The 21330-nt window shown below is 39.9% G+C and overlaps 1 protein-coding gene across 3 annotated transcripts in view; it reads left to right on the top strand.

The window, feature by feature from the left end:
• The window catches only part of UHRF2 (ubiquitin like with PHD and ring finger domains 2), a 92042-nt gene that overhangs the window by 63697 nt on the left and 7015 nt on the right, over positions 1-21330 (top strand). For all 3 annotated transcript variants that reach the window (XM_069881243.1, XM_069881244.1, XM_069881245.1), the window contains exons 6-10: positions 3385-3571; positions 6654-6777; positions 7146-7253; positions 11109-11213; positions 17540-17646. In XM_069881243.1, the coding sequence (XP_069737344.1) occupies positions 3385-3571; positions 6654-6777; positions 7146-7253; positions 11109-11213; positions 17540-17646 (631 nt within the window). The remainder of the gene's footprint in view (positions 1-3384; positions 3572-6653; positions 6778-7145; positions 7254-11108; positions 11214-17539; positions 17647-21330) is intronic.

Raw genomic sequence — 21330 nt, 5'->3', positions numbered from 1 at the left:
CTGGAATTTCCGAAAATGCTTAGTCATTATTTTCCTTGCTTAGGAAAGAAACCTGCTGGCCATGCTTCTTTTGATGCAGCCCAGGATATAGTTGGCCTTCCAGGCTGTGAGTGCACATTGCTGGCTCATGTTTAGCTTCTCATCCATCAGCACCCCCAAGTCCTTCTCTGCAGGGCTGCTCTCAATCATGTCATCCCCCATCCTGTATTGAAACTGCAGGTAGCCCTAACCCAGGTGTAGGACCTCATGATGTTCACACAGGCCCACTTCTCCAGTTTGTCCAGGTCCGTCTGGATGACATCTCATCCTTGTGGTGTGACAACAGCACCACTCAGCTTGGTGTCACGGGCAAACTTACTGAGGTGGGGTCTCATGAGAGCAGAGTAGAGGGGCAGAACCACCTCCCTCGACCTGCTGGCTACTCAGCTTTTGATGCAGACCAGGATACGGTTGGCCTGCTGGGCTGCAAGTACACATTGTTGGCTTATACTGAGCTTCTCATCAATCAGGACCCTCAAGTGCTTCTCTGCAGGGCTGCTCTCAATTGTGTCATCCCCCATCCTGTATTGAAACCATGGATTGCCCCGACCCAGCTGTAGGGCCTCGCACTTGGCCTTGTTGAACTTCATGAAGTTTAAACAGGCCCACTTCTCCAGCTTGCCCAGGTTCCTCTGGATGACATCCCGTCTTTTGGTGTGACAACTGCACCACTCAGGTTGGTGTCATCTGCAAACTTGCTGAGGGTGCACTCGATCTTGCTGACTATATAATTGATGGAGATATTAAACAGCACTGGTCCCAGTACAGAACACTGAGGGACACAACTTCTCACTGATCTCCATTTGGACATCAACCACTACTTTCTGAACGGAACCATCCAACCAATCCCTTATCCACTGAACAGTCCACCCATCAAATCCATATCTCACCGATTTAGAGAGAAGAATGTTGTGGAGGTCTGTGTCAAAGGCTTTACAGAAGTCCAGATAGATCACATGTTTTGCTTTTCCCATGTCCAGCTGATGTGGTTACCTCATCACAGAAAGCCACTAAGTTGGGCAGGCAGGAGTTGCCCCTGTTGAAGCCCTGCTGGCTGCCACTAATCACCTCCCTGTCCTCCATGTGCCTTATCATGGCTTCTAGGAGGATCTGTTCCATGATCTTCCCAGGCACAGAAGTGAAACTGACAAGTCAGTAGTGCTCAGGGTCGTCTTTTCTACCCTTACTAAAAATGAGGACAATGTTGCCCTTCCTCCAGTCACCAGGGACTTCTCCTGACTGCCATGACTTTTCAAATATCATGGAGAGTGGCTTGGCAACCACATCAGCCAATTCCCTCAGGATTCTGGGATGAAACTCATCAGGTCCCATAGACTTATGTATGTTCAGGTTCCCCAAGTAGTCACAAACCTGATCCTCCCCTGCAGTGGGAGGTGCTATACCCCTCTGGTCTCCATGTTGTTGTCCATTGAACCAGTAGGGGTGAGGAGAGCCATTGTTAGCAAAGACTGAGGCAAAAATGTTTTTGACTATCGCAGCTTTCTCCTTGTCTGTTGATATGAGGTTACCATTTTTGTTCACCAGCAGGGATATGCTTTCTTTAACCTTCCGTTTTTGGTTGATGTACCTGTAGAAGCCCTTCTTGTTAGTCTTCACTTCCCCTGCCAAGTTCAGCCCCAGCTGCACTTTGGCCATCCTGACCGCATCCCTACACAACCGGGCAGTGTCCGTATACTCTTCTCAGGTTCCTTGTCTCTGCTTGCACTGCCTATGCAGTTCCCTCTTACTCCTCAGTTTGACCAGCAGGTCTTGGCTCAGCCACACTGGTCTCTTTCCTACCCTGCCCGATTTGCTACATCTGGGGACTGAGCGCTCTTGTGCTCTACAGAGAGCATCCTTAAATATTTACCAGCTCTGTTCTGCTCCCTTGTTCCTAAGGACTGTATCCAAAGGCATTCTACTGAGTAACTCCTTGAAGAGCTGGAAGTCTGCTTTCCTAAAATTTAGGGTCCTGACCATAGTTCTCACCTGTCCCTTATCTGTCAAGAACTTGAACTCATCAATGTGTGATCACTGCAGCCCAGGCTGCTTCTGATACTGATTTCACTGATGAGGTCACTTTGGTGACCTCATCATCATTGGTGGTCATTGTGTCCCGTACTGCATCTCTTTGGGTAGGGGTGTCTATTACCTGGGTTAAGAAATTATCTTCAGTGCACTCCATGAGTCCCCTGGCTTGCCTACTGCTTGCTATGCTACTTTTCCAGCAAATGTTAGGGTAGCTGAAATCCCGCAGTAGGACGAGAGCGTGAGAGCTTGAAGCCTCTGGTAGCTGGAGGAAGAAGGCTTCATCAGTAGGTTTCCTTTGATCAGGCGGCCTGTCGTAGACACCAACCACAAGGTTCCTTTTGTTGGCTCGGTCTTTTATTCTCACCTGTCGCTTTCAACCTTTATGTGGCTATTTTTCAGGTACAGCTCTTCACACTCTATCCATTTCCTGATATAGAAAGCAAAGATTCCGCCCCTCCTTCCTGGTCCATCCTTTCTGAACAGCTTGTTTAAGCCCAAATTCACTTCCATGGCATTTTTAGATTATTTTCATGCAGAACTTATAAATGAAATTTATTTTCTTTTAATGTTGGAATTTTTTGGCCTGTGATCAAGTTCTCTTCTGAAGTCTGCTGTCATTTTTCTGGACTTCCTACTTGTTTCAAGCATTTCTCCTGTAAGTGTTAACTCTGCTACAAGTATTCAGTATTTCTTCCTTCTCCTCTTACATATCTATTTTTGCTCTTGTATGAAAGCGTTTTTTCCCTGATTGAAGAACCAATGCCAATGGAGTTTATTGATCCAAATTTCTAAGTGAGCTGAAACAGTAATTTAGTGTTTCTTTGTGTGTAAACTAAAATGCTGCTGTGAAACAGCTGGTGATTTGGAGTGGTCTGTGGTCGCAGACTACTAATTCTTCCATCCAACTGTAATTTAACTTAAGGAGAAGGAAACTGTTACAAATTGTAGTTGCATCTTTGTTTGACTGCTACTGGTTACCTAACTGGAATTTCTTCATGGCTATATTTAAGAAGACTCCAACTAGAGACTGTGCAAGCCTCCGTCTTTATTGGGTGTGGGCAGGTGGCATGTTGGGGATGGGAGGAAAGAAAGTAAGAGAAGCTGCTAAAGTAATTTTCTTTACTGCTTATTTGTATAGCAGAAGAAATCCCAGTAGCCTAGATAGTCAAATAATTCATTGTGGGGAAAAAAAAAAAAATTAAAAAAAGGAAGTTTTTCAAGAGGACAGTGTTCCTGTGATGTTTTTTTTCTTGTAGATACAGTAATGTGCTTTTGGAAGATAAATGACGTTTGACTTTTTGTTTGTTTTGACAGGAAAAAGTGGCCCTGAATGCAAGCACTGCAGGGCTGATCCAGATAAGGAGTGCCGGTTTTGTTCATGTTATTTGTGTGGTGGAAAACAGGATGCTCACATGCAACTCCTGTGTGATGAATGTAATATGGCTTATCATATATACTGCTTGAACCCTCCCTTAAGCAAGATACCAGAAGATGAGGACTGGTAAATATACAAGGATGATTTATTTATCTATATTACCAATTTATACAAGGTACCTTTTTGTTATTTGCACCTCATGAGAGACAATATTGATAATTTTTTTCTTTCTGCTGTTAGTTTATATTCTTTTAAAACATTCTTAAATGATTATTAGTAAGCTTTAATGACCAGTATGGAGTTTCAAACTGGAATGTTTGTGTTATTTATTATGATCATTATGACCTTCTCCGTTATTATCTGACCTGATGTTTATCAACAGTGATTTTCCCCCAACCTTTTAGTTTTGCTCAAGCTTCACTGCTTGAACAATTGTCTTATCCTCACCCTTCCCTTTCTCTTCATCCTCTGTCCCTATTGCTGCCTCTGTGCCTTTCCTCTATCCTCTTGTTGTCTCTTCTCCATTCATTTCTCCTGCTGTGGGAAGGTTATCACCTTGCTACTCTTTAATTCTACTTTCTCTGTTTCTACCAGCTTGAAATCCTAGCTAACTGTCATTGTAAAATTAAGATAAGTGCATTTTGAAGGGAATCTGCATCTACCCATTGGCAGTCCATTAAGTTACCTTGGGCTCTGTATTGTTTTTGTCTACTAGCTTTCTTTGTAGTTTTCTACAATTTACACTGTTCATATTTATCACCTGCCTGTGACTTACAAGAGATGCTAATCCTTGACAAATTAGTCAGTAGTAGAAATTTGTTCTAACAAAATTTTCCATTATATAGACATCAATAAATGTCTAAGATGTCTATGGATACATTTTATGGAATCTTCTGATTTTGTGATTAAATTTTGCGGACATGTACACTTCAAATTAAAAAATCTATGTAAGTACTTTTGAAGTTTTAACATTCTCTGGAAATAACTAACTTGGTCTCCTACCCATGGTGGATGCCACAGTAGGTTTGTTTATTTGTCAGTGCTTAATGGTCTGCATGTTTTCTGGGGCATTGGTTTTTTTTCTGAACTCCTGTGTTTATGCCAAAGTGTGATTTAGTAATTGAGACTGTTAACATTGATAGGTGTTTCTCAGTGTGGAATTTGGCTGCAGGAATACTGATGTTGGAATTTAATTTTTTCCCATGAAAATTTTGCATTGGGAAGAGATGTATTCACTGTTTTTGGAGGAACTGCTGGCTTGAAACACTATCTAAAAAGTATTTCCAGTGCCTATTAGAAATACGTATGGGTTGTTGGAGCTAAATACAGGATTTGTTTGAATATGTCTTTGTGCCTCCCACTTCCTGTGTATGCAAAATGATTACGATGTTTAATCAGCAGTGTTTATTACGCAGCCTGTTAGTCTGAAAGTCTCCAAGTTTTCTGCTGTCAAGGCAGACTGATCTTTTGTGCATGACGTCATCTTACATCCCACTGATTGTCAACATAAGTGAATTGATGTCATGTATTGGAAACCAATCTCAACACATAACATTACTGACTGCAGTCCATAAGCAGTATTCTTAGCTGATTGCACTTGTCCTTTGGATAGAGCACCTGAGAAGTGCTTTTTTGGCTTCCTTCATTCAGAAAATTCAATGAGATCATCAGTCTGGAAGTACACATCTGTTCAATGCATCCATTCTTCATTTGCCCCCTACTCGCAGAACCAGCTCTAATCCAGTACTCCAGCAACAATACAAGTCTATCTGTTTTCCAGTAATAGTCACAGGGAAGTTTCGAGAAATAACATGTATCTGGTCCAAGTCAGTGACCCCAAATACTTTGTTCCACCCTGAAAACAATTTATTCTTTATATATTTTCTGTGCCCTCAGATACACAGAGGGTTTGGTAGGCATGTCAGGATACTGATGCTGAAATCTCATCAACCATTGGTTTCTCTTTGGTGTAGCTGATGTGCCAGGATTATCTTGACCTGCTGTGTGCTACAAATGATTTTACACATTAACTATTAGTGTTCTGGTCTTCACTGGCACCCATTCTTTTCAAAAGCCTCTTATGAAACATTCTTATGAGTTATTCTACTTCTATTTCAGAGGGCTACAGAGGGAGTTTGAAGAATAGAAACTATTTGAAAGTGTAGCCATTACTGCTTGGATCTTCTTACCTTCTTCCAATAACATCACTATTACTGCACTGCATAGTTTCCCAGGACTGTTTTCCAACATAAAGAAGATTTGGTGCTCTGTATAGAATTACACAAGAATTAGACTGACATCATGGTCTTTAGAGTCACTCAGGTCATAAGTTAGGTGCACTTTTAGACCCTTCCACTTACATTTCTGGCCAAAAATTTACTTACAAATTTCCACAAGTACTAGAAGTCTAATTCATATAATTACAATGTCATTAAGAATGTCCGTTAGAATTGTATGGGCCAAACCCAGCCCATGGGAGCCAGAGACATCGACAATTTTCTTTGCATTGGCATTCCTGGAGTAGGATGAAAGCATTACTAGAAGCAGCAAAAGCACTGATGTACTCCCCGTCCCTCTGCTGTAGTCACTACATACTAGTACCTCCTACTTTCCCACCAGAATGACTTTGTGCTAGCTGGAGTGAGTCCCAACACTGTATATTTGAAGTGGCTGCGGTGTTGTGGGGTCAGATGAATGAGTGCATACATATGTGTGTGTGTGTTTGTCTACACACATTGTATAACTTGGATGTGTTTGACATTCAGCTGCCTGCAGTGAAGTTTATTGTACTAGAAGAAAAAAATAAGGGTAGTAATGGACAGGACATAAAAACCATGAGTATTGGTTAGCAGTGTGCTCTAGTCTCAGCTGTCTTCTCCTTTACATGATCTAAATGAAAGGACGCAATGAAGAGAGAATACAGGAGTCATGGGGGCTTTTCACATATCATGTGAAAAAGAATAGTAAAATGTTTTGCCTCTAGCACTCTACCTTCAAAAATATTGCAATGCCCTTTTTTTAAAAGTAGACAGTACTTGTTCGTGTCGGGTTCATTTTTTAAGCCATAGACTGCAGCTGCTTAAAACTGCTATATGTTTGCTAGCTTGAAATATTCAGTCAAGAATAATAAATTGACACTTCTTTGGCTACAAGAAATGTACTGCCATTATTATGAAGTAATTGAGAATTTACTAAAACCTTTTTTTAGGTATTGTCCTTCCTGCAAAAATGATTCTAATGAAGTTGTAAAGGCTGGAGAAAAGCTCAAACAGAGTAAAAAGAAAGCAAAGATGCCATCTGCCAGTACTGAAAGCCAGAGAGACTGGGGCAAGGTAGAGTGTATTTTAGAAATAGCTATTATTCTGATTGTTCATGTATGTGCTACATCTGTAATTATACTTATATATGCACTACACAAAATTCAGTACTGGGTTGCACAGAGAATAAGATAATAATTCCTGCCCACTATCTACTAGCAGTTAAAGCAGTGGAAGAATTATTAAAATGAATACGGGTGAAACCAAAAAAGCCCAACTCCAGATCCCTCCTCCAAACCCATAAATCTTATTACTTAATTAATATTCCTTTTAACAATTGTTGACATATTTTGTTGTGTTTATTTAACAATCAGATTTGCATTGACTTTGCAAATAGTCTTCAATATCATAATACTAATTCATTTTGTCTGGTGTGTTTTTAGGGCATGGCCTGTGTTGGTCGCACTAAGGAATGCACTATTGTTCCTTCAAATCATTATGGACCTATACCTGGCGTTCCTGTTGGGACAACCTGGAAATTCAGAGTTCAGGTATGTTGTTTCAGTGTCAGCTGGAGTTGAAGTAATTAAGAAGGGTAATGAATGAATTGGGCACTAAAATAAATTCAGATTGGGAATTACCATTTTCACTTGGACTAAATAAAGGAAATACATTATGATTCTAATTTTGGAAGTGATGCTGATCGTAGTGAAGGTTGTATACTGATTTTACAAAAGAACTTAATAAGAATTCTATTGTCTTTAAGATAAAACAAATTTGATGTGTAAATTTCTAAGTGGGATAATTAGTGAATAGAATCAAGTATTTTCTGAAGTGTGCTTCACATGAACTGATTATCCCACTTAAGAGATGTATATTGTAGATTTTAAAAACATTAGATGGCATTCATGTGAATTGGCTCCCTGTTGGGTTTTTTGTTCATACATAATGGATGTAAAAATCTTCTTCGAGGCTGATGAACAGCTTAAACTAGTCTAAACCTGTACTATTACTGACATTACTGACAGCATTTGCTGTTTCCTACAGTGTCTTATTTTCTGTTGCAAATATTTCTTAGGCTTTATGGTAGACTAGATTGGTAAGAAAAACTGGCAGAAAAATAAACCCATCTGGGGCAGAAGGACAGATAATTTTCCCAATCCATTTCACAGTGTGGTTGTGTAAGCACAGTGCCAGTACTCAGAGGGGCAGGAAAAAACAAAGCAGGGAGAATGAGACAGCTTCACTTTGTGCAAGTACTGATTTTTTGTATTTTCTAACTGTCTAGTAAACTGCAAACTTACTTCCTTTTACCCCAGCCTTATCTGATAGCACTGATTTTTTTCTTTAATTTCTGATGATTTATTGTGGTTGTTTTTAGTCAGGGAAATGCATACTCTTTATATTCAGACTCAGTCCTTTGTCTCTTGCATGTGTAAATGATTGTAATTGAATGGTTTCCATCATATTTGGAAGAATATTTTTTTCAAACTGCTTTTCAAAGCCCTTCTGATTTGTTTTCTGAACTTTTCATCACCTGCTTTCTCATGAGAAGAAAACAGATGTTCTATTATTCAGTTGGTAGAAGAGAACACTCGGTGGAGAGTTTTCCTTTGACAGTTGTGTCTTCCAGTACTGTGTAAACAATTCTGGATTTGGAAGGCCATGCAAGTTTTAAGGCTGATATGGTTAACAGCAAACAGTTTCCCCTTAGCAGCAGTTTTCAATTTCGGTCCTTGGTAGAAATCGAAGTGAAGCAGTTGAAACCTAAGCTAGTTCTTTAGATCCTTTCTCACCTTCTTCTTCGTCAACACTTACCATCAATACAAGCCATAGATGAAGCAAGTTGAATTTGTAATGTAAAATTATGCTGTTCATCATACCAGCAATTTTATTCAAAATTCCTTGCTTGAGAAGATAATTCAGTTTTGATCCTTTGGGATATTTCATTGATCTCTCCTGTGTTTGAGGAACTTTTTTGTGAAAGAAATGAAAACAAATATTTGTATTTTTGTTTGCTTCCAGATTAAGTAAAGTCTTATAAGTAAAAGAAGTTTCTGAATCACTTGAACAAGCTTAAAATCTCAAAATCAACATTTTTTTCACTGCTTCAGCAATAATTGAAATTGTTAGTTCACCCTTTTCTTAGGAATTCCATTGACAACATAAAGCTAATAGTTTTCAGACCTTTCTAGTGCTGGTAGGAAAAAGGAACAGAATTAGAGCACTGTTTTTCTCAGAAAATTAAGCAGAGAATGCTAATTTATATGTATGCGTGTGTGTGGAGCAGACATCAAAAGGCAATTACCATTTCTACATAATTACTTAATTTGGGGCACAAATAATTTTTTAAGATTGAAATGTTTTCTACATAGAAAGTTAAACTGCACTTTGTTTCTCATGCAACTAGTCTTTTGGATGAGAAATCAGTTTGTCTCAGCAAATCTATAAGAATTTAGAGACTGTAGTTTCTTTATTTCTGATTTGCTTAGTTTTTTTATGACATAAACTCTCTTTTCCCTAGAAGGAAATTGACTAAGTATTGCTTCTGAAGAGCATCTGAAGAGCATCTTTGGCATGAATTACTTACCAGAGTTCATCTTTGGGGTGAATCACCTACCAGAAACCTAAATTTTAATTGATAAAACCTGGAAATGAAAGAAGGGAGGGAGGAATGAGTGAAAGGATGTTTGATACAGCAGGAAAGAGGAGCGCACTAGTGCAGCCTTTTTATTCAGCATACTCATAAATGATCTCAAAAAACTGGCAAATAGCTGATAAAGTTAGGTGAGAGTGCTAAGTTGTTGTGGATAGTAAATGTGGGGTGGGGAGCCGTTCTAACTATTTAATTTGTAATGGACTGTCAGCTACCTCTTCTTGTTATCATTTAGGAAAGACATCTTCTAACAGCTAATTTTGAAAATATGTCGTCTTAATATCCAGTAGTGATGAATAACTGAATCAACTATTAAATTTTTGTGAAAGGAAGAGTCAGGAAAATTAAATATATTATTATGAACAACCATTAGGATGATTAGAGGGGTGAAATGGTTTTCATTCAACTGGAAAGACTTTGTTCTGGGAGAATGTTGAAAATTTGGTGTAGTGTAGAAGGCTGTAAAATGATGTGTGGTATGAAAAAAGTGATAAGGGAGCAGTATGCTTGTTTTTGTAACACTATAAGTGGTCACCAAAAAAAAACCCCGAACTCAGCTGCCCACTTCCAAATGAACAAATGTAGTACTCATTGGTATAACAAGTAGTACTACTGTGAACTCTTCTCTTTGGATACTATGGATCCAAAAACTTCAAGTAGTTTAGGTATTCTGAGTCACAGACAACTGAATGCTGAGAAACTGTGCAAGACTATACCATCGTGTTCTTGCATAGTTTTCAGCTCTTGCTTGTTGGAGAGAGCGTTTTGGGGCAGCTGGACCTTCAATCTAATGTATTGTATTATTAAAGTACAAGACTCCAGCAGAAGAATGTAAACTTTCATGGAACTTCTTGAAAGTGTATATTGGGAAAAAGAGTTCAGGAGTGGGAGAAGCAAAATGAGGAAAAATGGAAAAGTCAAGGCCTGAAGGAAGATGTATTTTTGGCATCACATTCTGAGAAAAGACATAGTTCACTACCTAGCCTCTTTTTGATTTATAAAGGTGGGAAATTTTGTTTGGTTTGGGTTGTTATGTTTTTTATATATAGCTTGGTAGTTTGAAATAAGGATCAAAGAGATGGATATTAAATAAACTTTTGTGGCAGTGATGTTCTAGCACACTTTAATGATGTTGCCAGTTTATAGTACAACTGCAACTCTCAAGTCGTCGGATTGCAGCTTAGTTGCACATTCATTATCAGAGAGTTATTCTGATTGGAGAGCAAGCTTATGATCCGTATGTTGTTGCAAGGGCTTTTTCTGTTTCTTTAGACAGTGAGATAATATTCCTCTGAGCTGGTCATATTGACAGTGTATTACCTTAATAGTACCTTACATAATGATTTTTACGCGTGCCACTGTGATCTTAAGAACTGTAAAATGTTGACAAACTGGCAAATCTCTGTCTGCTTTGGATTGTTCTAGATGACTGTGAAAGGTGGAGTATAGCAGTGAATACAGTCTTAAATATTGCCTGTGGGAAGAATTGTGGAGATTTTTCCCAAAGAACTGTACAGCTTCTAGTGTCACCACTGTCCTACATTGTCCTTCCTGTTTGGAGGTGTCTTTGCTTTTGGCTTTTCTTCCTGAAAAACATGTGGAATTTTCATGTTCAATGGCAGTCTTGCATTATCTGTTTACACAGACGTCATTGTACAATATTTTAAGCAGAAAGATGATTGTTAAAAGTGATTGTAGGTGTCTAGTTGTTTGAAAAAAATGCCACAAACTGGCTTTTTCCTGTTACCAGGTGAGCGAAGCGGGTGTTCACAGACCACATGTGGGTGGAATCCATGGACGCAGTAATGATGGAGCTTATTCACTTGTATTAGCTGGGGGATTCGAAGATGAAGTGGTATGTCATTTATGCAAGCAATTGTTTTGCTGTTTGAATGTATCAGTGTTTGTAAAGGTAGAGATAAGTTGTCATTGATCCTAAAGTTAGTGCTTATGCAAATATGATTGTGGAAAAACTACTGGTGGCAACAGGCTGAATGGTTTTCAGTAATTTGGGGAGAAATATGCAAGTTAATCTTTCTTAAAGAATACTTACGCTCATATTTATGTTCAAGCAAAGTACCTCAATTACAACTGAATTATACTTTGATTAATATAGTTAAATTTCGGTATACTTTTGAAGTCTAAATTTAGTAGTATTTAACAATCTGATAGTGTAGTTATATACAAATAATGTGGTTTATGTTCTGCTTTGATCATGATATTTATTGCTTTCAAGACAGATACATGCCTCTTCCTTTGGATTTGTTGTATTTCTAAATACGTGATGCATCTATTTTAATGAGGCAAAAATGAAAGACAAATGTTACTTGATTCTATGAAGTTCAGAAGGGTCTTGACTCAATATTCGTTGATTATTTTATACCAAACACCTTCACTGTCTAGAACACAGCATTCACAAACCACTTCGTGAAATGACCTACTGTCCATTTTTTATTGTTCTCTGTCTTTGCATTAGTCTTGTTTAGGTAATCAGCTCCCAGGTGTCAGTACAACTGTTACTCCAGTTGTTTGAAATAGTCCAATTGCAAATAAATGGTATTTAGCTCACTAGATTTCTGGAGCCTTGTGATGAGGCTATAGCGTTTCAGAACTTCTGCTTACTGTGCTTTGCACAGTGGAAGAACTTAATCACATCAGTGCCAAAGACGCAGTGTCCATATCAGAGTGAGTTACATACTTAAATGGCTTTAAATCCAAATCAAGTGGCAATAGCAGCCTCATATCTGAGTCAAAGTGTTTTAAACCCAAAGTCTGCTGTGACTAACAGTTCACCTAGATATCTGCTACTTTATTAAACAGTTTGCTGGATTTACTTGGGTCATCTGAATCTGATGTGAGCCCGAGTACAAAACAAATACAGTGTCCTATGTAAATTTGCTGAATTATCATGCTGGGTACATTACCAAGAGAACAATTCCTTTCATATTTTCCCACCTGTTTTATAGGAGTGAGAAACTAGTGTAACAAGTTCATTACAGACATTGCACTGAGTCTCTTCTCTCTATTGTGAGTCACCTGAATTGAGTATGTAATTGAAAACTGATGCTTCACATCATGAAACTCACTGTTTTCAAAAGTCATCATATTTCCAGGGTCTAAGTGCTCTACCGGTTTGGGACCTGCTTAGAGCTCCAATGTAATGTGAAAAAAACTGAGCATCTCACTATATGATAGCTACCAAATGTCCTCCTTTTCAGTCAGAGGTGTTATTTGTCCACTCTTGTTGCCTCTACTACTAAGAACACACTTGACATAAGTCATAGGGCAATAGCTTTAGTGTTTCTTACCAATGCTTCAGATTTGCAGGACAGCTTCTATTCTGCAACAGGCTTCTCTCCATCTTGTCTGTTATTCCATGTTGTTAGCTGTCAGTCCATGCAAAATGCTAGTTAATACTAAAAAAATACCTTTCTTGCATTATTTTCTGTATTTCATGTCACCTCTGTATCTGCATTATATTCAGAATTATTTTTACGTTCTAAAAAGCCTTATCTTGTTACACAGATGCTTTTTGTCTTTTTTTTTTACTGCTTGTACTACATCTATCGAAGTGATCTTGTTTGCCTGTTTGTCAACTTCTTTCATAATGAGGTGTGGAATCTGTGTCTGTCCTGCTCCTATCTGGAGCCATGAATCATTACTTGTCAAAAGATTCCAAATAATAAGCTGTGTGAATATTACTAGCATACTTCACTTTCAAAGTAAAACACCATAACCACAATGAAAGTAGGTAGGTTCTGTAGGTCTCTCATTAGGTCTCTAGACTAGCAGTATCCCAGTTTCACTTCTACTCATCATAGGCTATGTTTATATCCATATTTATTCCACTCTAAGGACTCTTGTCTGTGCTTTACTTCAACTTGCCATTCTAGATTTTCTGTCACTACAAGCACTTATGTATTCTCCTGAGCTTACTTTCTCTCCTTGTTTAGGAGTTGCTCTCATGTCAGAGTTTCAAATGTCCTCTCCATTTCTCTTCGTCCAGTCCAGATCAGTGCCCTGTATGGCAAGATGTCTGTCATTTTTCTCCAGTTGTAGGAAATATGTGTCATTGTTACCTGCAATCTTTTATTTTATTTTTTTTAATATATCTGATGTTAAATAAGTGCATGTAGTTATTCTGGGAAGCAGAGCAGAAATGAGACTTCCTTATGCTAGGGGGTGTTAAATTTATGCCTTCTTGCTTGAGTTTTTTTGGCTAAAGGCTACAGTGATTTGTTTGATGTATGTTTAGCTGTTATGCCAAAAAAAGTCTATTCAAATTTTTCTTCTCAAGATGACTGTTCCACCTAGTTGTTGATAAACAAAAGTTTGTAAAAATGTCTTGTCTTGTAAATAATTTTCATCTTGCTTGCATATGTAGTGCTTCTGTCTTTCCTCTATTTTTTTACATTCTTATATATGTTACTTCAATATTTGTCTCAGCATTATGTTCTAAAGAGGGGGGGAAATCACCTTCCAGTTTCAGTTAATTTCTTCTTATGCATTAAAAAACTGCCTTAGCATTTTTTGCCACTCCGCCGCAGCATGAACATGTACTCAGTTTCTTCTTCATTGTTGAGCTCAAATCATTCCTGATTCATGACTTTCCAAACTACATCTTTCTGGTTTTCTGAACTTAGCAGAAGCTTCTTATTCAGTGTTAAAATGTAATTGTTTGAATGGGCCTGATTCATCAAGAAAATCCATTTCTATTATTATTATCACAATCATCCTTGAGAAACACTGAAAAATTAAACATAGGTCAATTCTATGATAACTTATTACATCCCATTTATTTTATATCCTTTCTTAGTAAATAGTTCTTGTCTTTTAGGTCTTCCATTTGTTTACAGTTTTTTCATATATTGTCCTAATACAACACCGTTCTTTTTCTGTTATTTTTTAGAGATTGATTGAGCAGAATAAGTAGACTATTCTAAGAAATGGTATACCAGAGTTTACACATGTCCTTTTTAGGTTTTGAGTAATTTTTTAACTTCATAGCACTTGCTTGTTTTTATGTCTAGATAAATGTAGAACAAGAAATATACTGCATCGGAATTTCTGTTAGGTTTTCCCTACAGAGAACAAAATAAACATCATTTCTATAATTAATCTATGGCCTTGTTCAACCAGCATTTCTCTTTCTAACTTTATCCTTTTTCTGCTGTTGTCAGTCATGAAATATCTGTAAAAGTCTTGCACTGGATCCTTAATAATGGCAGACTTTTAATAGTGGTAAGAAATTGACTGAATTTTACTACTGTGTAAAAATATGTTCAGATTTTTGCTATAAAAATTCAGATAAACATTATTTTCCCATTAAATATTTCACTACTACTGTTGCTTCATGCTTTGCACAAACTTTGCTTCTCCAAAGAGATACCAAATTAACTATATCTGTAGAATATACATATTCCAAAAAATACTTGAATTTGCCAGGAGTAATATGAATTTCTGTGAGTATTTCCTAAAGAAAATAGTAATACTGACTTTACATATATGTACAGATTTTGCTTGTTTTTATGGCCATGGTTAAAGATTTTATCAACCTTCCTTCGATTTAAAGAAAGATCTATGTGGGAAATTTGCTACAGAATTATATCAGTTTACAAAACGTGAATCATTAAATGAGTTTAAGCTCTGACTAGTTCAGAAGACAGGGTTTATTATTGCGTTAAAGCAGCTGCCTTGCACATAAGGCAGAGCTGTTTATACTTATTAGCACTTAGCTTCCTGCAGGAGCCGAAGTGATCCTCTGAGGCATTTCTTATGTATTTTACAAACATGACATTCTTGTAAAGTAAATGTAAGCTCTAGAGCAAGTAACCACTTGCTAGAATATGTTCCCTTCCTAAAAAAAGTTTGGGTTTTTTTTTTTCAAAAACAGCTTTCTCAAAGATAAGAAGGGCAAGTTTTTAAGAATTTTCTGTTGAATGTTACAACTAGACCAGTAGCTTTGTGCTGGCACAGCTGCTGTGGAAGAACAGTAATGCTGAAATTAAAAACAATCTTTTCATAGAATCATAGAACCCCCAGGTTGGAAAAGACCTTCGAGACCATCAAATCCAACTGTACCTGCCCACTACTAAATCATATCCCTAAGCACTTTGTCTACCTGTCTTTTAAACACCTCCAGGGATGGTGACTCAACCACCTCCCAGGGCAGCCTCTGCCAGTGCTTGATAACCATTTCTGTGAAGAAGTTTTTTCTAATGTCCGGTCTGAGCCTTCCCTGGCACAACTTGAGGCATCGTCCCTCTTGTCGTATCACCCATCACCTGACTGAAGAGACCAACACCCTCCTCTCTACAACCTCCTTTCGGGTAGTTGTAGAGAGCAATGAGGTCTCCCCTCAGCCTCCTCTTCTCAAGACTAAACAACCCCAGTTCCCTCAGCTGCTCCTTGTTAGGCTTGTTCTCCAGCCCCCTCACCAGCTTTGTCACTCTTCTCTGAACAAGCTCCAGAGCCTCAACATCCTTCTTGTGGTGAGGGGCCCAGAACTGAACACAGGATTCGAGGAGCGGTCTCACCAGTGCCGAGTACAGAGGGAGAATAACCTCCCTGGACCTACTGGCCACACCCTTTCTGATCCAAGCCAAGATGCCATTGCCCTTCTTGGCCACCTGGGCACACTGCTGGCTCATGTTCAGTCGCTGTCAACCAACACCCCCAGGTCCCTCTCCTCCAGGCAGCTTTCTAGCCAGACTTCTCCTAGTCTGTAGCACTGCATGGGGTTGTTGTGCCCCAAGTGCAGGACCCGGCATTTGGCCTTGTTAAACCTCATGCCATTTGACTCTGCCCAGTGGTCCAGACTGTTCAGATCCCTTTGGAGAGCCCCCTGCCCTCCAGCAGATCCATGCTTCTTCCCAGCTTAGTGTCATCTGCAAACTCGCTAAGGGTGCACTCAATGCCTTCATCCAGGTCATTGATAAAGACATCAAATAGGGCTGGACCCAACGCTGAACCCTGGGGAACCCCGCTTGTCACTGGCCTCCAGCCGGATTTAACTCCATTTCCCACCACTCTCTGGGCCCGGCCATCCAACCAGTTTTCCACCCAGGAGAGTGTGCGCCTGTCCAGGCCAGAGGCTGACAGTTTCCTAAGCAGAATACTGTGAGAAATGGTGTCAAAGGCTTTGCTCAAGTCCAAGGACACTACATCCACAGCCTTTCCCTCATCCAGTAAGCGGGTCATGTTGTCATAGAAGGCGATCAGGTTAGTTTAACAGGACCTGCCTTTCATAAACCCGTGTTGACTGGGCCTGGTCATCCAGTTCTCTTGCATGTGCTGTATGATAGTGCTCAAGGTGACCTGTTCCATGACCTTCCTGGGCACTGATGTAAGACTGACAGGCCTGTAGTTCCCTGGACCCTCCCTCTGACCCTTCTGAAAAATGGGTGTAACATCTGCCAGCCTCCAGTCCAATGAAAATACCCCAGCCAGGCAGGACTGCTGGTAGATGATGAAAAGCAGTTTAGCAAGCACCTCCATCAGCTCCTTTAATCCCCTCAGGTGGATCCCATCTGGCCCCATAGACTTGTGAATGTCTAATTGGCTGAGCAGGTCTCTAAACATTTCCTCTTGGGTCATAGGATCTTTATTCTGCTCTTCCTCACTGTCTGCTGGCTCATGAGGCTGAGTACCCAAAGAGCATCTTACCTTACTGTTAGTGACTGAGGTTTTTGTTCCCCCTGCATCCTGTAAAGGACAGAGGTTCTCCTTGGCCCTCCTTTTGCTGTTGATATCTTTGTAGAAAGATTTTTTATTATCTTTCACGGAAGTGGCCAATTTAAGTTCTAATTGGGCTTCAGCCCTTTTGATTTTCTCTCTGCATGATCTCCCTTCATCCCTGTGTTCCTCTCAAGATGCCTGTCCCTTCTTCCAAAGCTGCTGCTGTGCTGGGCAGGAAAATGCTTCAACTCCCCTCCATCTCCAAAATTTCTCTCCTCAGCCGAATGGAGAGAGGATGGGGAGTCCTCTGTCATACAAGTCATAACTGCCTCTTGGGTCTGAGACAGGGAGCAGAGGGTGTTATTCCAGTGATCAGTCTCCCTCATGCCTTGGAGTATTGTTTGTCTGAGTAATTAGAACAAATGAAGTTGTTTGTTTTTTTTTTCTTTCAAACTGAGTTGCTTTACTTCGAAGCGTTAAAACAAAGATAATCTTCTTGCACAGGACCGAGGAGATGAATTCACTTACACTGGGAGTGGAGGTAGAGATCTTTCTGGCAATAAAAGGATTGGAGAACATTCATTTGATCAGACATTAACACACATGAATAGGTAAGTTTTGAAGGTAAATTTAAAAAGCATTCCAAAACAAAGAGTTAGGCTGTTAGTGTTTTAATTTAAAACTATCATTTTGGTATGTTCATTAAATCTGTACATGTTGCTTTTGTAAACAGTGGTGCATCTTGCTGGTAAGAGGCATTTTTTCAAGCATTATGTTTTGCACCTCAGTGAAGTACATTGCTATGTTGCTGGTGCAATACAAGTAGTGTGGTTGAAGTTGTCCTACAGTTTCCTTTGGAGGACTGTTTTAATTTAATGAGTAGTTTGTAAAAACTGCTGGATGGAAGTTTTCTATTCTGAGTGTTGCTTTTTGAGTTTCTTCTTCAATAGTTAAATCAATTAAAAAATGTAAAGTAGTGAGAAAGCTTGTTCATTTTCCCATGTTAAAAGAAATCTTTGCTATTTTGCTTGCCTTTTTTTCCATGGCAGTTTTCTGTGTAAAGCGAGGAATTAGGGTGTTGCTTTGGCAAGAGCAGGTCCTTGAAAAAGAAGATAGATATATAAAAGATGAATTAGACAACTGCTTGAAGTGGTTTTATGCCTTCTGAAAGCCTACCTGCACAAATAGTTCTCCATCCTTTTCAGTTTCAAGAGTATAGTCTCTGCTAGGCAACTGACCACTTGACGCCTCTGGGTGCTGAGATTGACTGAGACCTTTTCTTTGCTGGATCTGCTTTTAGATAGGATGTGCTGCTGTAAAGGACAGCGGAGAGGGATTCTTTCAAGCTTTTTTGTGGTGCTTAGAGGAGAGAGAGGCAATGCCTGACTTGGCTGCTGAGAAGGAGAGTCAGGGACAGAGAGACAGGACATGATGTGAATGAACAACAAAAAGGAGGAAAGGGAGATGTAAGTAATTTTAAGCAATAGGTCTACAAACATTTAGTCCCAGCATTTTGTTGCTCTTATCAAATGAGCAATCCACTGGCAAAACTGCTCTCAGATACTGATTTTGATGTAAGTTTTCAAGCACTTTGATGCTGCTGATTATGGTGATTCCGTGTACCTGAGTCAGAATTGGTTTTTGCTTGTCCAGATATTTTTCCATTTGTAAGTTTTGTTTTCATATGAGAAATGTTTTTAAAGTTGGCGTATGTATGTTCTTTACATGGTTTTTACACTCATACCATGGCTGTTTATAAGCCATATTATTTCTTCTGTTTTGAGGTCTGTGGTCTGGCTTGAGTATGATTCTGAAGAGTTTTCAATGCCTGGTCACATCAGACTGTGGTAGTAGAAATGGTGTTCATTATGGCAGCTTGGTCTAGTTGGTATTCATCATGTCTTGTTCCAGAAGAGAGTCTTAATGTGATTGGTGGATGAAGTCCTTTGCTTGTCCTTGAGCCAGCTATTAATATTTAGCTTCTATTCCTAGGTGATTTATGTTTATATGAGAAATTTCAGTTACCTAGAGTTTTGGAGATGGTTCCTATGTTCTTTTTTCTCTGTAGTGTTTTTCGTCATATTCATTATCTTTGTGCATACACTTAAAACGTCTTAAAATCTGCATTTAATAGGAAATAGCGATAGGGAAAGTTTGCCTTGTGTTATGATTTTCTTTTAATTCCCTCAATGCTAATTAGGAAGGGGTTATTTTTAAAAATCTAAAAGGATTGTTTTGTTTTGTTTTGTTTTAGTTTGCAACATCAGCTGAGTTTTCATCTGGAAACTTGATGAAAAATATATTTTGCATTCCCATTTTTTTATTTCTTACCGGACATAGTAGCATAGATCGCATTGCTTCTATCAGTTCTGCAGATTTTAAAGAATCATAGAATGGTTTGGGTTGGAAAGGACCTTAAAGATCATCTAATGCCAACCCTCCTGCCATGGGCAGTGTCACCTTCCACTGAATCAGGTTGCTGAAAGCCTCATCCAACCTGGTCTTGAACACCACTAGGGATGGGTTGTCCACGACTTCCTTGGCAACCTGTTTCAATGCCTCACCACCCTCACATCAAAAAAATTCTTTCTAGCATCTAATCTAAATCTACCCTCTTTCAGCTTAAAACCGTTACCCCTCATCCTATCATTACACTCCCAGATAAAGAGCCCCTCTCTATCTTTTCTGTAGGCCCCCCTTTAAGTACTGTAAGGTCACTATAAGGTCTCCCCACAGCCTTCTCTTCTCTAAGCTGAACAAGCCCAACTGTCTCAGCCTGTCCTCATATGGCAGGTGCTCCAGCCCGCTGATTATCTTTGTGGCCCTTGTCTGGACTCACTCCAACAGATCTACGTCCTTCCTGTGCTGAGGACTCCAGAACTGAATGCAGTACTCCACTCAGGGCTCATGAGAGCAGAGTAGAGCGGCAGCCACCTCCCTCAACACTTCTGATGCAGCCCAGAATAAAGTTGGCTTTCTGAGCTGCAAGTACACATTCCCAGCTCGTGTTGAGCTTCTCATCCACCAACACCCCTAAATTCTTCTCTTCAGAGCTGCTCTCAGTTGGTTCTCTGCGCAGCCTTTAACTGGGATTTCCCCAGCCCAGGTGCAGGACCTGGCACTTGGCCCTTTTGAACTTGATAAGGCTAGCACAGACCCACCTCTCAAGCCAATGATGGTCCATCTGGACAGCATCCTTTCCCTCTAGCATATTGACTGCACCACACAGCTTAGTGTTGTTGGCAAATTTGCTGAGGGTGTCCTCAATCTCACTGTCCATGTCTGCAACAAAAATCTTAAACAACACCAGTTCCAATACCGACCAGTGAGGAACGCCATTCATAGAATCATAGAGTCATAGAATCATAGAATAACCAGGTTGGAAGAGACCTACCGGATCATCGAGTCCAACCATTCCTATCAAACACTAAACCATGCCCCTTAGCACCTCGTCCACCCGTCCCTTAAACACCTCCAGGGAAGGTGACTCAACCACCTCCCTGGACAGCCTGTTCCAGTGCCCAATCACCCTTTCTGTGAAGAATTTTTTCCTAATGTCCAGCCTAAACCTCCCCTGGTGGAGCTTGAGGCCATTCCCTCTTGTCCTGTCCCCTGTCACTTAGGAGAAGAGGCCAGCACCCTCCTCTCTACAACCTCCTTTCAGGTAGTTGTAGAGAGCAGTGAGGTCTCCCCTCAGGCTCCTCTTCTCCAGTCTAAACAACCCCAGCTCTCTCAGCCGTTCTTCATAAGGCCTGTCCTCCAGGCCCTTCACCAGCTTTGTTGCACTTCTCTGGACTCGTTCCAGAGCCTCAACGTCCTTCTTGTGGTGAGGGGCCCAGAACTGAACACAGGATTCGAGGAGTGGTCTCACCAGTGCCGAGTACAGAGGGAGAATAACCTCCCTGGACCTGCTAGCCACACCCTTTCTGATACAAGCCAAGATGCCATTGCCCTTCTTGGCCACTTGGGCACACTGCTGGCTCATGTTCAGTCTCTGTCAACCAACACCCCCAGGTCCCTCTCCTCCAGGCAGCTTTCTAGACAGACTTCTCCTAGTTCCATTCGTTACTGGTCTCCATTTGAACACTGAGCCATTGACCGCAACTCTTTGAGTGCTACCATCCAGCCAATTTCATCAAGTGATCCATCCATCAAACTGATACCTCTCCAATTTATTGACCAGAATGTTGTGCAGGACAGTGTCAACTGTAGGAGTATCCTGAAAAGTTCTGTGCTGCTTAATAAAGTATGATTAGACAAGGAAAATAGATATGACTTAATTACATTAATTCTCA

Source organism: Phaenicophaeus curvirostris, chromosome Z (genome assembly GCF_032191515.1).
Source record: "Phaenicophaeus curvirostris isolate KB17595 chromosome Z, BPBGC_Pcur_1.0, whole genome shotgun sequence".
In the NCBI taxonomy this organism is placed as follows: domain Eukaryota; kingdom Metazoa; phylum Chordata; class Aves; order Cuculiformes; family Cuculidae; genus Phaenicophaeus; species Phaenicophaeus curvirostris.
This window is presented reverse-complemented; position numbering and strand designations above follow the sequence as displayed.